This window comes from Orcinus orca, chromosome 8, assembly GCF_937001465.1.
Source record: "Orcinus orca chromosome 8, mOrcOrc1.1, whole genome shotgun sequence".
NCBI classification, from domain to species: Eukaryota; Metazoa; Chordata; class Mammalia; order Artiodactyla; family Delphinidae; genus Orcinus; species Orcinus orca.
Window position 1 is genome coordinate 56,248,267 of NC_064566.1, and position 14,294 is coordinate 56,262,560.

The 14,294-nt window shown below is 52.4% G+C and overlaps 2 protein-coding genes across 2 annotated transcripts in view; one reads left to right on the forward strand and one right to left on the reverse strand.

Moving 5' to 3' along the window:
- Positions 1-14,294, forward strand: part of USP35 (ubiquitin specific peptidase 35) — an 873,752-nt gene that overhangs the window by 841,011 nt on the left and 18,447 nt on the right. The window lies entirely within an intron of this gene.
- The window catches only part of TENM4 (teneurin transmembrane protein 4), a 757,305-nt gene that overhangs the window by 384,836 nt on the left and 358,175 nt on the right, over positions 1-14,294 (reverse strand). Inside the window, exons 5-6 of the mRNA XM_049713625.1 lie at positions 6,121-6,408; positions 3,126-3,395 (exon numbers count right to left, since the gene is read on the reverse strand). Coding sequence (XP_049569582.1) covers positions 3,126-3,395; positions 6,121-6,408 — 558 coding nt within the window. The remainder of the gene's footprint in view (positions 1-3,125; positions 3,396-6,120; positions 6,409-14,294) is intronic.

Below are 14,294 nucleotides of genomic sequence, written 5' to 3' on the forward strand. Positions count from 1 at the left end.
AAGATGTGAGAGCGGAAGGGGCAGGAAGAAGAGGGGGAAGCCGGGAAAGAACGGAGGCTTCTGCATAGAGCCTGGCTCCAGCTCAGCTAGGTACACGGCCGCCGCACGCCCTTCACCTCTGGGCCCCAGTCCTCAGCTGTAAGTTCTGGTTGACAACAAAGCTGTCAACCTCCTTGGGTGGATAAAGGGGAGCCATCCCTATGGCTCCTTCACTGCCAGGATGAGGTACTGTCATTATTTAGACTCCAGTATAGCAAAGCCACTAATATAATTTTGCAGCCTGAAGCAAGTGGACAGGTGCAGGATGTCTGAGTTTGGAAGTCCAGGCCTGGAAGGGATGAGGCGGCCAGGGAGGAGCTCTTTGTTAGATCCACCTGCCCACCTCCTTTGCCTGCCCATCTTCCGCGAGCACAGTGAGACTTAGAGTGCTCTGGCCCAATGCCGAAATGCATGATTGGAAGGAGAGGGTGGTATGGCCAGGGAAGCAGGCAACCATCTCCCTGCCCCTGTTATCAGAGCCTGAAGCTCTTCAGGCTCGCCCCCTATGTCGTTATCACATAACAGAGGCTTAATTCAGCTGTAATTCAGCTCTCAGGGAATATACAATAAAGTGGGTGGTGTGTGCCTCACTCTGTCATGATTTTATGGAAAAATGATCATTTGTCACCATGGCAAGAAGCCTTCAAACGAACAAACAACCCAAGTACTTTGCTGCAGAGGAAATCCACTATGATTAGGGCCACAAGGGCAAAGGTTTTAGAATCATACAGGTCTGAGTTCAGATCTCGTCTTGCTAGCTATGTGACCTACACAGGTTTCTTAACCTCTCTGGGCTACAGATTCCTTATCCGGTACAGTGAGGGTAATAAAACCTATCTCAAGGTGTTGTAGAGGGAGTAAATGAGGTCACACAGCTAAGCACTTAGCACTGGGCATGGGGGTCTAATAATCAGTAGCAGGTATTAACTAGTATTGTTGTTATTACTATCATGTTCCTCTTGTGCACCTTCACCTTAATGTAAGGACTTCGAATCACGGAATCCTAGATCTAGAAGGGCCTACAGGTGATTCAGCTCACTTATTCTCCAGAGTGTTCACTGGAACACTGGTCCTGTCGCATGCTCTGAGAATAAAGGGTTTTTTACTCTCAGATAAATTTGCAACCCTCCTTGCTAATATCTCCATTAGCATGCGTATTAACGTATTAAAGGCTCTGAGAAGTCCTGCAGTAAGGAAACTGGTTTAAGTTCCTTTAACTCAGTGTTTCCTACATTATTTGACCACAGAGCACTCCCCTCCACCCCTCTTCAATCTAAGAACTATTAACATTCTCAGAATACAAGAAATGCTGATTTCATTAAAACTACTTATTTTACAGATGAGGAAACTGAGGTCTAGAGAAAGGATCTAACTTATCCAATGCTACACCCTAGGTCAGTGATGGCACTGAGGCTTCCTGCCTCCCAGTTAGACACCATTTTCTCTGCACAGGCCTCGCACATCAAATTCAGCGTGTAGTGCAGAGGAGAGAAGGGGGCTGCTGGCTGGGCTTGGGCCTAGGAGGTGGGAAGGTGGATGAGGGAGTGTGGATGGCTCCCCACTGCACAGAGGGGAACCCCTTCAGATGCTGAGGTCATTGACCCCCTCCCAGGGCTGGTGGAGTATCAGGGGAGGGTGACACTGCCAAGCTGGTATTTGGGACCTGCTGTTCCTCTACCCCTCAAACAGGTGCGTCCCTAGGAAAAACTCCAAGTTCTCTAGCAGCAGTGGTGGAACAAATAGTTGCAATTCTGCTGCACCTGACTTTTTTAGGAGATGGGTTTCTCCACCTGACCCTGACCTTACCTAGTCTCCTGCCTGATCCCAAATCTGGGATTGTGTTGTGCCATAACCCACTGGAGCATCCTTTCCAGAGACTAACCCACCTAAGCCTTCACCTCTGACCTGGTGTCTCCACACACGCCCCCCGCCACCCTCAAACCACTTCTCCAATCCCCCCCACATCCTGGGGAGGAATCAAAGGATTCTGCATTTAGAGCTGGAAACCAGTAGGGGGCACTGGTACCCGGCTTGGTTCTTCCAGTTCTCGTTCAGATTGCCACCCCCACGTCCCCCTTCCCACCTCTGTTGTGGTGGGGCCAGCAGACCCCCTCACTGGACCTCTGGGAAACAAAGCCCTCCCCGGGGCAGAGGGGCTGTCCTGGTCTCTGCCACCCTCCCTAAGTCTTTGCTGCCGGACTCCAGCAGGACCCTCCTTCCTTCACGTGGGCCTCATCCACAAGCTGCCCAGAGACTGTGGGCACAAGTTGCCCAGAGACTGTGGGCACAAGGTGCCACAGAAAGGGAAATTCCCTCAGCGGGTGGCCCACTGCAGGGCTGCATCTATCTCAGGGCCCCTCAGAGACCTGCCAGCAAGGTCCGAGAGGGAAGAGGAACATCCTGAAACACGGTTCCCTTTCCTTCCCCACAAAAAAGGAGATGTGTGAATAACTTGTCCTCTTTTTCTCCCACAGCATCTCTCCGGCCTTGGAAGAGAGCTACAGAGATGAGAGTGGAATAGAGTCCAGAGACAGCACTTCCTCCAGTCTGCAGATGAGATCATGGGAAAGCTGGGGTAAAAACACGCGTTTTAAGTTACTCCAGCGTGACAGTTTTCGTGTGAAAGCTATCCTCTGATCAGCGTAAGACCCTGGGGTGGGGCAGCACGCGTGGCGGGTGCCCAGGGTGGTTGGGCACCTGGAGGCTGGAGGTTGCATGAGCAGAGTTCCGCCAGGACCAGGCACGGCGATCGCCAGAGAGGATGAGCTGCAGGGGATGGGCTTCCGAGTGGAAGCCTCTGGCCCATCTGCTCCCACCCGCACAGGCACCTTGTAAGCAGTAACCCTGCCCCTTCGGCACCCCTCTCATCTGGAATGAAAGTGCGGCAACCCGTCTCTGGCCTGTCACCCACGGGCAGGGGTTTCACGCGACCCTGCAAGAGGCTCTGCCTTTTGACGACGGACAGCAAAGCAATTTTCCACCGACTTCACCGGAGCCCCAAGGGATGGAGGAGAAGATCAATACTGTGATTAAAACCCCCGGCCCCATAACCCAGGCGCCCGGCACAGGCCAAGCGGGCCACTCACCGGTCTCCGCGTTCTCGTGCTCCGTGTCGGTGAGCGTGAGGTTGGAGTTGGCCCGGCTGGACAGGCAGGAGCTGCGCCCCGACCGTGTGCTGCGGCCCCACAGCTGCACGGGGTGCTCGGGGGACAGCACAGGGTCGGTCTCCAGGTCGGCCTCGGAGCTGGCCCCCATGGAGTAGCCACAGTGGGGGAGGCCGATGTCTGTCCGGTACAGGGTCCCGTGCGGGGTCGTCACCTCCCCCAGGCCCAGCTCACGCAGGGTGAAGTTGGTGCCTAGGAGGGAAGGCAGGGGAGCGGGATCAGGGCGTGAGGGGGGGCATCTCCCCACCAGAAGCCCGGCCCTTACCCCAGGACTCACTCTTGTCCTTTGAGCTCACTGTGATGTTCAATGCCTGGGCCTTTCCTCTGCACCCTCTCCACCAGCCCGAACCCTCCACCCCTTTATGGAGGGCCCAATACAAATGGCCCCTCGTCTGAGAAGCCTCCCCTCATCCTACACCCTGTGTGGGAGTCCCTGCTTCTTCCTCCGAGCTGCCTCTGAGAGTCCTCGGCCCTGGTCATGCCGCAGAGCAGAACTGCGTAAGAGCCTGGGTCCTCTGCTCGAGACGCCTCCACGCGGGCAGGGACTGTGTCCCATTCATTCCTATTCCCTGGGCCTAGAAGGCAACCCGGTACCCAGTGCGGGCTCAGTACGTGTCTGCTAAATTGGACGGAGAGCTTCAGCTCTCCTCTTCCAGCCCAGGGAGGGCATGCCAGCAAGGGGGGCTCCTGAGCAGGGCAGAAGCCTGGTCCATGAAATGCCAATGGTTCCCTGGGACCAGATGTTCCTTTCTAGCCGGCTCAGGAAAGCCTGGAGCAGGAAAGTGAAGAAGATGGTGACCGGCTGAGAAAAGTGGGCCTTGCACAAGGAGGTCGGCTCTGCCTTCTGTTTCCTCACGCCAGGTGGGCTGTGACAGGAACCAGCAGCCTCTGGGGTAACCCAGGGAGCCAAGCGCACAGCCGAGGCTGGGCCGCTGACAGGTCTCTCGAGGCCCCGGGAAAGCCTGGCTGTGCCCACGACAGAGGCCGGGAAGACCTGGGTGCGGGGAGTTCACTCAGGGATCAGTGTTTGAGGGACAAAGGGGATACTGACTTCCATGGAAAACACAGCCTCCACATTACTCAGTGTTTACTCAGGGACAGCTTCTTCCATATTTTTAACATTCCCATGAGTGTTCTGGGGGATGAGGAAGACCGGTAGACGAAGGCGCTAAGGATCATATTGCAGTTAAACCACCGATCTAGGAAATGGACTTACGACCAGGCAGCACCACATTTAACCCAATCCAAGCTGCCGTCGGGTACTGATGTACAGCAACGAGCAGGGCGTGGTGCCTGACCTCACAGAGCTCACAGTCAAGCGGGGGACACACAGCCCAGGCCATGATGAAGGGCTAAAGCCCCAAGTGGGGGGATCCACGGAGAGTGTGCTGGGAGCACAGAGGCAGAGGGCGGGGTATCAGGGTGGGAGCTCAGAGGTTTGCAGATGAGAGTAACCGGGAAGAGCGGAGTAAGAAGAGAGAAGAGGCAGATGCCCGTGCTTTGAAGGATCCCGCAACCAGGGTCAGGACTGAAGAGGACAAGCCTGCAAAGGAAGGAAGAAGGAACTGCCAGTGAGGCAGGAGGGGAACCCCCAGAGATGGCCTCCTCTCCCAGTCATGTGCATCGCTCTTAACCAGGAACCCCTGTGCCTCCCAGGGTCCTAGTCAGCTCCGTGTCCAGCCTGCCACAGAGTAAGTGCTCAGCGAAAGGTAGTTAAATAATCAGACAGACACACTCTGGTAGCACTCTGGAGGATGGATAAAGGGAGAGGGAAGGTGGGAGGAGAGAACTCTGCTACCCTCACAGGATTTTTGAGGCTCCAGGGAGGTAACGGGAGAGAGAGAACTTTGTAAGCTGCAGTGCCCATGCCTGCTGCCTATGAGCTGAGAATGCTTCTCATTTGTTATTTATGAAGATAAGAGGGGTTCCCTTTGGAGCCTCCCGTGCTAGGATGGCATCCAGGCCAACCTGGGCCTGGCAGGGCTCACCATTTGTCCCCTCCCCTCACTGAGACCCAGAGAGAACAATCAGTAGCCGGCAGCATTTCTGAAGCACTTGCTCTGTGCAAGGGTCAAATGCTCTATTTTCAGTCCTCATCAATCCTCCCCACCACCTTGCAATTAGGAGGCATGGCTGTGATCCCACTGCCCAGGTGAAGACACTGAGGGCAGTAAAAATGGCAGAGCCAGAATTCAAATCAGGTCGGTCTGATGTCAGAGTTCGAGCTGTTAACCACAAATGGGAAAGAGCTGAAGACCCCTCGTCTTTTTTTTTTTTTCTTTTTTTTTTTGCGGTACGCGGGCCTCTCACTGTTGTGGCCTCTCCCGTCCGGCAGGCTCAGCGGCCATGGCTCACGGGCCCAGCCGCTCCGCGGCACGTGGGATCTTCCCGGACCGGGGCACGGACCCGTGTCCCCTGCATCGGCAGGCGGACTCTCAACCACTGCGCCACCAGGGAAGCCCAGACCCCTCGTCTTTAAAGCAGGAGAGGCAGCCTTGTTAACAGGTCAGCTTTCCTGTGGATCCAGGCCTAGTGGGAGAGGCATGGCGTCATCGCACTTACCTCGCAACGCGTCATCTCATTAGTCCTCAGGACAATTCAGTGCAGTGGCGAGTACTCATGGCCGTCTACCACGGGAGGCTTAGAGGCGAGCCGGTGGTGGTCAGAACTCAGCTCCTAACCACCTCATTACGCCCACGACGGGGGTGAGCATGAAAACGAATGAACTAAGAATGAACTACAGGGCAGGCTCTGACCAGGTCTAGGTGCCAAACTCGAGGAGTGTTGGTGCGGACGGGCGCCCTCCACCCCGCTGGGCTCCAGTCGCCGCTCAAGCGCGCCCACACCCAGGGGGGCGGGGGGAGGGAGATACACCAGTGCGCAGGCGCGCCTCAAGCCCCGCCCCGGCCGCCCTCACCTGCGCGGCAGAACTCCTCGGCCTCCTGCGGCACCATGTCCTTGACGCGGCTGCCGTAGGCGAGGCGGGCGTCCTGGTCGTAGGCCTTGAGGGTCTCGCTGGAGCTGTAGGATTTCTGCGGAGCCTTGCCCTCCTCGCTGTCTGCGGACGAGCTGGTGTAGCGGCGCTCGGCGTCGCGGCGCCGGGTCAGCGAGCGGTATGGCTTCCTCTCCTTAACGTCCATGGCCTCCGGCCGGCGCTCCTCCACATCCACGAACAGGGTCCTCGCCGCACTCAGGGCCGAGTGGTCTGGAGCCCGAGAAACCAAAGAAAGGGCGTCAGTTCCGGCCTCAGGGGGCAAAGGCAATCCCCGGGTCCACCCCGGACCTCGATTCACCCGGCAGTGCTGTGGACAAGGGGCCTCAGGCTCTGGAGGGGAGGGCGTCGCTCCACGGCCACGCAGCCATAAGTAGCACAGGGGGACTTGCACCCAAGGCTTGTTATGATGAATCCTTTCTCTTCCTGCTACACGACCGACCTGTCTCCCCTGTGGAGATGCCCTCAGCCTCTCCTTCAGTGATGTCTATCAAGGAAGCTGACAACAAAGGCCAGAGGGCACTAGTTTTCCCAATCCCGCTATAGATGTGAACCCCGTGTGTGTTCCCATCAGTCCTCCGGCTGGGACAGGGCCTCACGCAGAACAGGGGCTCTTTAAGAATTTGTGAAGTGAACGACTATATTCAGGCACTGGGGTAAGCGCTTTGCATATAATTATCTCATTCAGTTGTCACACGTCCTGAGATATTATTACTGTCTCCAACCTTTTCTGGAAATGAGCCATGGTATAAACAACCAATCCACAGTTATCACCACCAGATAATTAAATAATCACCTGCTTATTGTCTGTTTTCTTGCACTCATATGCAAGCACCATGAGAGCAGGGGCCTTACCTGTTCTGCTCACTCCTGATCTATTGCACCTGAAGTGAAGCCTGCTGCCTCCAATGCATATTTAGTTAAACAGCCAACCAGTCTCCATCTGACAGATGAGAAAACTGAGGTTCCAAACCTCCCTCAAGGTGACTCAGGTGGTAAGTATCAAAGTCAGGATCTGAAACCAGGTCTGTTTGGTTCTAAAGTCCGAGTTTTTCCTATTTTATTATGCTCCCTGAGTCCCCTCCCTCCCACCACACAGAAGTGTCCTTCCAGCTAGGCTGGGCCTGGACTACCATGCTGATCGGAGAACTCCGTCACCTCCAGACTCATCCATCTCATTGGAGGCACCATCGGCACCTGGGGAAGCCGCAGCACCTGCCGCATATGTCGGGTTTGCCAGGCTGTGTGGCTGGTAGGAGGCTCCTAATCTCCCTCTCTCCTCTTTTCCCCATCTTGACCCTTTTGCCCTAGGCCGACACATTTTTTAAAGCTCTTATAACACCGCCTTTCTCTTTCCAGATGTCTTCCTCTGGCTTTGGGGTAGCAAACGTAGCCCCCTACAAGAGCCAGGAGGTCAGCACAGGAGGAAAGCAGGATATCCTACACAAAGGATGATGAGCGCTCCTTCTTGAAACATACAACCTTCTCAGTTCTTTCATTGTTCCACTTTCCAGAGCAACATGGGTATACAAAACCTTCTACTGCGTCACTGTCCTATTAGAGAAACAACAGAGCAAGAGCTGTCATCAAGGAGTCTCAGTGCCCAGGGTGGGGCCTCTGACCAACAAAGAGGGCGGGCCTGTTCAACGGGGCAGTGGGTGTTCAGTGCCTACCAATGCTGTGACATAGGAGTGTAGGGGGTCTTGTGAATTTTTATGACAAGCTGGAAATTTGGACTTGGATGTAAAATGTAGGATTTTTAAATGTAATCCATTATTACATGTCGGCCAAGTTAAACACACTGATGGGTCAGTTTTGTTCTGAGGGCTAGCGATTTCCGAGTTCTGCCTTTGATCGTGGACATTGAAGGTATCGGTATCCCTGTGGCCTGAGGATGCTCTCTTCCCTCTCAAGAGGGAAGGACCACCTCTTAGGTGGTTCTGAGGATGAAATGAGTTAATACATGTCCCTGGGACATATGATCCCTGATACACAATGGGTGCTCAATACATGTTCGCCATTATTATCATCAGAAAAAACCCGCCTTTTATTTTTAAAAGGCATACTTTGGAAGGCTCCAGCTAGATGTCAGTTATAACTGGAGAAGGAACGTTCCCTCAAACATACGTTAATAAGGCTGAGACACATTTTAGGCTGTTAAGTTGGTGGATGACTATGTGTCTTACCAGTGTGTACCTGTTGACTGAAGACAATGGCTTCAAGGCAGAGGCTCAGTAATTGCAAATTAAGAACACAGTCCCCAAACTCATGGCTTCCCTATTACAAATCAGAGGCAAGGAGAACATCTGCCTTGCTCTCATTTCCTTTTCAGTCTTAATATAGTAATTCAGTAAATATTTACTTTTTTTCAACAGATGGGAGATCAGTCATGGTTCACACTCAAATTGGCATTTTTTTAAAGTTTTTTTTGATGTGGACCATTTTTAAAGTCTTTATTGAATTTGTTACAGTATTGCTTCCATTTTATGTTTTGGTTTTTTGGCCATGAGGCATGTGGGATCTTAGCTCCCGGACCAGGGATCGAACCTGCACCTCCTGCATTGGAAGGCGAAGTCTTAACCACTGGACCTCCAGGGAAGTCCCTCAAATTGGCATTTAATTGAGAGAAAAAGAAGAGGTCGGGATGAAAGAAGTGACAGTGGAGAAAAGCTCCTCTCAGAGCAAGAGTCTGCAGCATAGCGATGCTGAGACCCTGGAGGGGGGGAGCAGTGCCGGGAAGGGCGCCAGAAGCACCCACACACGTCCATGCCTACACAAGTCAGTCCCTGCTTACCCTGCTGACCTCCAGGTTCCCCACCTGCTGGTTCCTGATCCTCCTCTGCTTCCTCTCACTGCCCACAGAACAACCTGCTACCCCAACTCGACTCTCACGGACGCACGCCCCTACTGCCTGCTGAAACTCTTCGCCAGGTAAGTCCCGAGCACACAAATATGCGAGGAGTTCATTTCCACAACCCATTACAGACCAGTCTCGCGCTGGGACTGGGGCCCAGAGATGAGCAGGACACAAGCCTTGCGGGGGCAGCTACCGTCTCTCTGGGGTGTCAGCCATAGGGGCCATCAATGATGAGTGCTTTGATAAAGCATGAACCGTAGTTTGTAACTTTCGGGGGTCATTTCTGGTCTATCTACGGGGAAGGAGAGTGGGCTCTGGCCAAGAGAAGGGAAGAATCATGTCTGCCCTGGGTGCTGTGGCCGGTGCTTCCCACACAGACCCACGGGAACTCTAGTTACTTGGGTTTGTTTTGGCCACGCCTCACAGCATGTGGGCTCTTAGTTCCCTGACCAGGGATTGAACCCTCGCCCCTTGCATTGGAAGTATGGAGTCTTAACCACTGGACCGCCAAGGAAGTGCCCTAATTACTTCTCATTTTAGCGAGCTGACTCAGTGAGCCAGTTGGTTGATAAGTTCACACAGCCAGTGAGCCAGTGATTCTAAAATCCACTTTTTTTTTTTTAATCCACTTTTCTTTTACATGGAGCTGGTTCAGATGGATCTGGAAGGTTTGAACAGGTCTGTTAACGTGGGGAAGCCTGGAGACACATGGTAGTGATAGGAAGAGAGGCAGTGACAATACAATGACTTTTTTTTTTTTTTTTAATGGCTGCATTGGGTCTTCATTGCACTGCGCGGGCTTCTCATTGCAGTGGCTTCTCTTGTTGCAGAGCACGGGCTCTAGGCACGTGGGCTTCGGTAGTTGCGGCTCACAGGCTCTAGAGCGCAGGCTCAGTAGTTGTGGTGCACGGGCTTAGTTGCTCCGTGGCATGTGGGATCTTCCCGGACCAGGGATCTAACCCGTGTCCTCTGCATTGGCAGGCGGATTCTTAACCACTGCGCCACAAGGGAAGTCCCAAAATGACTGTTAATTTAATACCTACTCATGCTGGGAACTTTGTACATGTTGTTTCTAGTCTCTACGACAACTAGGCAGGTTAGATATTATCCTCTTATTTTATATTTTCTCTTACTTTTATTTTATAAATGAGATAACAAGCTCAAAGAGATTAAGTGATTTGCTCTAAATCACATGGCTTCCAAATATCAGAGTCTAGATTTGAATCAGAAGAAAATGTTTAAACCTGAAGAAAGGTATTACACACACCTAGTACCAGAGGTTAATTCATTCGGTAAATAATTGCTAAGGACTGTTCTCTCCTAACTGTGGTGGGAGCTGCATGAAGGCAAGACATGAGGTTCCCTTCTGCCCTCCCCTCCTCTCCCCCTGTTCCCCCTTCCCCGCCTCCCCCCAACACTGACTTCCTACCCTGCTTTCCAAGCCTTGTGTGAGGCCTCGGTGGACAAGACAAATGAGCTTCTTACTCCTTGGAGCTTCTAGACAGTGGGCAAGTCAGACAGGGAGAGAGGCAGGGGAAGGACACCAGAGTGGCCCCTAACCTAGGTCAGGTGGGCCAAAGGTGGAGAGATGATTAAGGGACCACTGCTCAGAGAAAGTGACATCTAAACCATGACCAAAGAAAGTCAAGGAAAAGTGAGACAGGCCAGATGGTTTTGAGGTAAGGAGAGAAAAGGAGTCTAGATCTGTGACTTCCCCGTGTTCTCTCACCTACAGTAAACATTTATTTCACACACATAAATCTACAAAGTTCTAACTAAAACAAAAATTTCAAAAAACATGCCTAACCTTTTCTCAAGGGTGGAATCTGGTATTTTCTCTCTTATTCTATTTGACTAAAAGAGAATTATGGATGGATTGCCAACCTACAGTTTGAAAAAGACCATTCTAGGTCACAACCTGCATGAAAGTGGGAGGGGTGAGGGAGTTTGGGAACAGACAGAATCCAAACTTCAGTGAGGGAAAGAGGTCTAAGGTGAAGCTTGAGAGGTGAAGAGCCTGGTAGAAAATATAAAAAGGCACTTCCATGAATGATGATAACACAAGTGGACAGTACAATGTAAAAGTGCAGGTGGCAGAAAGCCTGGCTCTGGCGATCCCAGGGGAGCGTGTCCTCTAGCTGGTTTTCTGGTGCCGGGAGCTGGCCTGGAAGAAAGACAAGGAGGATGTGGGACTCGGGGAGAGAAGAGGAGATGGGGAAACAAAGCTTTTGGTGTTTGGGAGAAACTCAAAAAGCCAGCTTGGGCCCTTTACATGGGCTCCAGCAATACTTATGAGAGGCAGGGGCCTGGAGCATTCACAGGGAGACGTCATCAGACCTACAGACCTGCCGAGGACCCTTTGCCCCTGCCAAAGCCTCAGGGAAACGGGGGCTGTTACAACCCTGGACTTCCTCGCAACCTCGGAAATGACCAGAGACAAGCCAGGAAATTGACTGAATTCCTACTGGACTAAAGTTTTATAAGTTTTCCTTAACATAAGCACATGGTGATATTTTCAGTTCTTAGTGTGTCAAAAAGGGCTCATAAATATTTGAGCTAAAATGTGTTCTGCAAAATATAAGTCCTAGGCAGTATCTGTGTGTGTGTGTGTGCATAAAGTCATCATAAATTTTTACTTTCCTTCAGAGTTTGCTCTTGCAAGTCCTTTGTTCACAACTCCGGTGTGATATGAAGGGGAATGCCAGGGAGAGAGGCACCTAGTCTGTGCCAGGTACTGTGCTGGGCTATGAACAAACCAAAGAGGTAGGCACCGTATCCCACAGATTTGGAAACTGAGCCTCGGAGAAATAAAGGGATGCTCAGGTTCACACAAAATGCCAAGACTGGAATCTGATTGCTCTCTTCTCCCTGTGGTAGAGCATATTTCCCTGATCTGTCACATTAGGGAATCCTTTGCCTTTTAAAATGGTAAGAGAGTGATTATAATAAGGGTGGCTAAAGGCAAGGTGTTTACATGCATTACCTCGTTTAACCCTCACCAGGCCCTTGAACCATTCTCATTTGATAGATGAAAGAAACCGGGATTTTGAGTGGTTAAATGCCTTGCCCAGAGGACCACAGCAAGGAAGGGGCAGAGTGAGGATTGAAACCTGGGTCTGTGCGACCCTCAGGCTCAAGCTTTTAATCAGAGCCTGTACTGCTTCTCATGCAGGTCACCCCTTATTCTAGTTTGCTTAACTGTTCTGTTTGCTCTCTCACCTAGTGTTTTAAGCAGTATTAATTCTTCTGATGAACCTTCAGAATTCTTCAGTTAGCACCTGACCTGGGCTTTTACAGCTTCATCTCCAAGTGTCCCCACCCAGAAAGCCAGCACTGTGGGCCAGGGGAAGGGCCTTCTTGAGAGCACAGTGGAGTGTGGCCCTGTGCCCAGCCTGGCTGTGGGGACATCCCTAATCAGTGGCTGGCAGGCAGGTGACAGATGGTACTGCTGCCCACAGAAGCCATGTCGCCCTTCAGGTCAGGCATCAAAGGGCCGCTGGTTGTTGTACGGGCACCGCTCCTCCAATCCCGGCTAGGGGGGAGCTCCCACCAGGGTGGCCCCGACCCCTCCCAGGGCTGAGCGCATGCAGGACAGGGGACACATTCGGCCCTCGGCCAGCAGGAGCTATTACGGGGGCTCCGGGGTATCCGGATTCCTCCATCATCTATTGTTTCTCCTCTCAAAGCTATTTATGAGCCAAATGATGCCCCTTTACAAATGGTGGCATCTCAGAATCAGAACCTGTGGCATTTATTGTCTTACGATTGAAAGAACCATCAAAGGTCAGCAGGTTCTTGTCCCATCCCCACCAGGTGGTCACACCCCCTCCAAATCTGGGGACCTCGTTCCCCCCAGGGACAGCTCTAGCTGTGAGATTGTGCTTCCTGACATGGAGCTGGACCTGCCTCCTTTCAGCTTCCTTCCACAAGCCTCAGCTGTGCTCCTTGGGGTCTCAGGAAATAAGTCTAACAATTTGCCCTGGCGAGAGCCTTACAGACTGAAGAGGCACTAGTCTGTGCATCCTTGAGTCTTCTCATTAGACTGAACATTTCACCTTCCCAGTATCCTTTCCCCAGGTTCATCTATCTCACTCCCTCTTTCCCACCTAACGGGGCTTTATAAGATCCAGGGTGAGGTCTCTCACCTTCTGAGATGGCTCACACTCTGCGGGGTGTTTCTCTCCCAGCGCCGCTCTCGCCTTTTGAGACAGACGGCATTCTGTCCGTGGAATGTGGTGTACCTCTCTAAATAAATCCCCTTCTTACCCGTCACTTTGCCTCTCACTGCATTCCTTCTGTCTTGAGACATAAAGAACCTGAGCTTCGGTAAGTCCTGACATCAGGAAGTAAGGCCCTCACCCAGGTGGAGGACGGAATGATATCAACCTTCCTGACCTCCATCAACTACAGCTTGGACTCTGTTGACCTCTGCCCCAATTCTATGCGGAACTCTCCTCTGCTCGAGCCCCCTTGTGAATACGCACGCACCCTCAGTTTAAAACTTCCCCAACTTTGCAGTTTGGGGAGACACTGCTTTGGGAAAAGACCCCCAGTGTTCTCCTTACTTGCTGCAAGTAATTCATCCTTCTTTCTTCCCAACCCCCCAAAAAAATCCAGGGTAAGACTTGGGAACGAGTAGTTTGACCAGAAGCAGTCAGAGGGACAGACACATCTACAGGTGATTCCAGCACAGTGAACACAAAAGAGCAGCTGACACAGACACTTGTGGGTCAGAGAGGGACACCAGTTTGGGTGTCCTGGAGGAGGTGACACCTGCGCTGAGGAGGGAAGTCTGAGCAGGAGTTAAACAGGGGACAAGAAGAGGGGAGTGCCCACATGCCTCTCTTGTGGGGTGCAGTCTGCATGTCCCTCACCCCCACTCTCTCCTGCACCAGACACCATATTCCCACGGGGCACACCCCCCAGGGGGCCTCAGGATGTGCTGTCTGCTGGGACTCAGTTTTTCCATGAACAACACCTGGAGAAACGGTCTCTTCTGCAGTGCAGCCCCTCCTGATAGGGCCCTCTTTCCTTCTCCCTAGAAAACCCAGTCAAGGGTCAAGCCTGAAACCCAGATTATTTGAGTGTTAGCTCTGTAAAAAGTGCACAGGGGCCCTACACCGACTTCTGATTTTCTGTCGGTTTCTGGGACCACATGATGAGATAATCAGGGGCAAGGAGAGATAGTTGAGCTGATTAATCGCGCATCCCCTGTGGTGTCCAAGGCTTATCCTGTAATTAC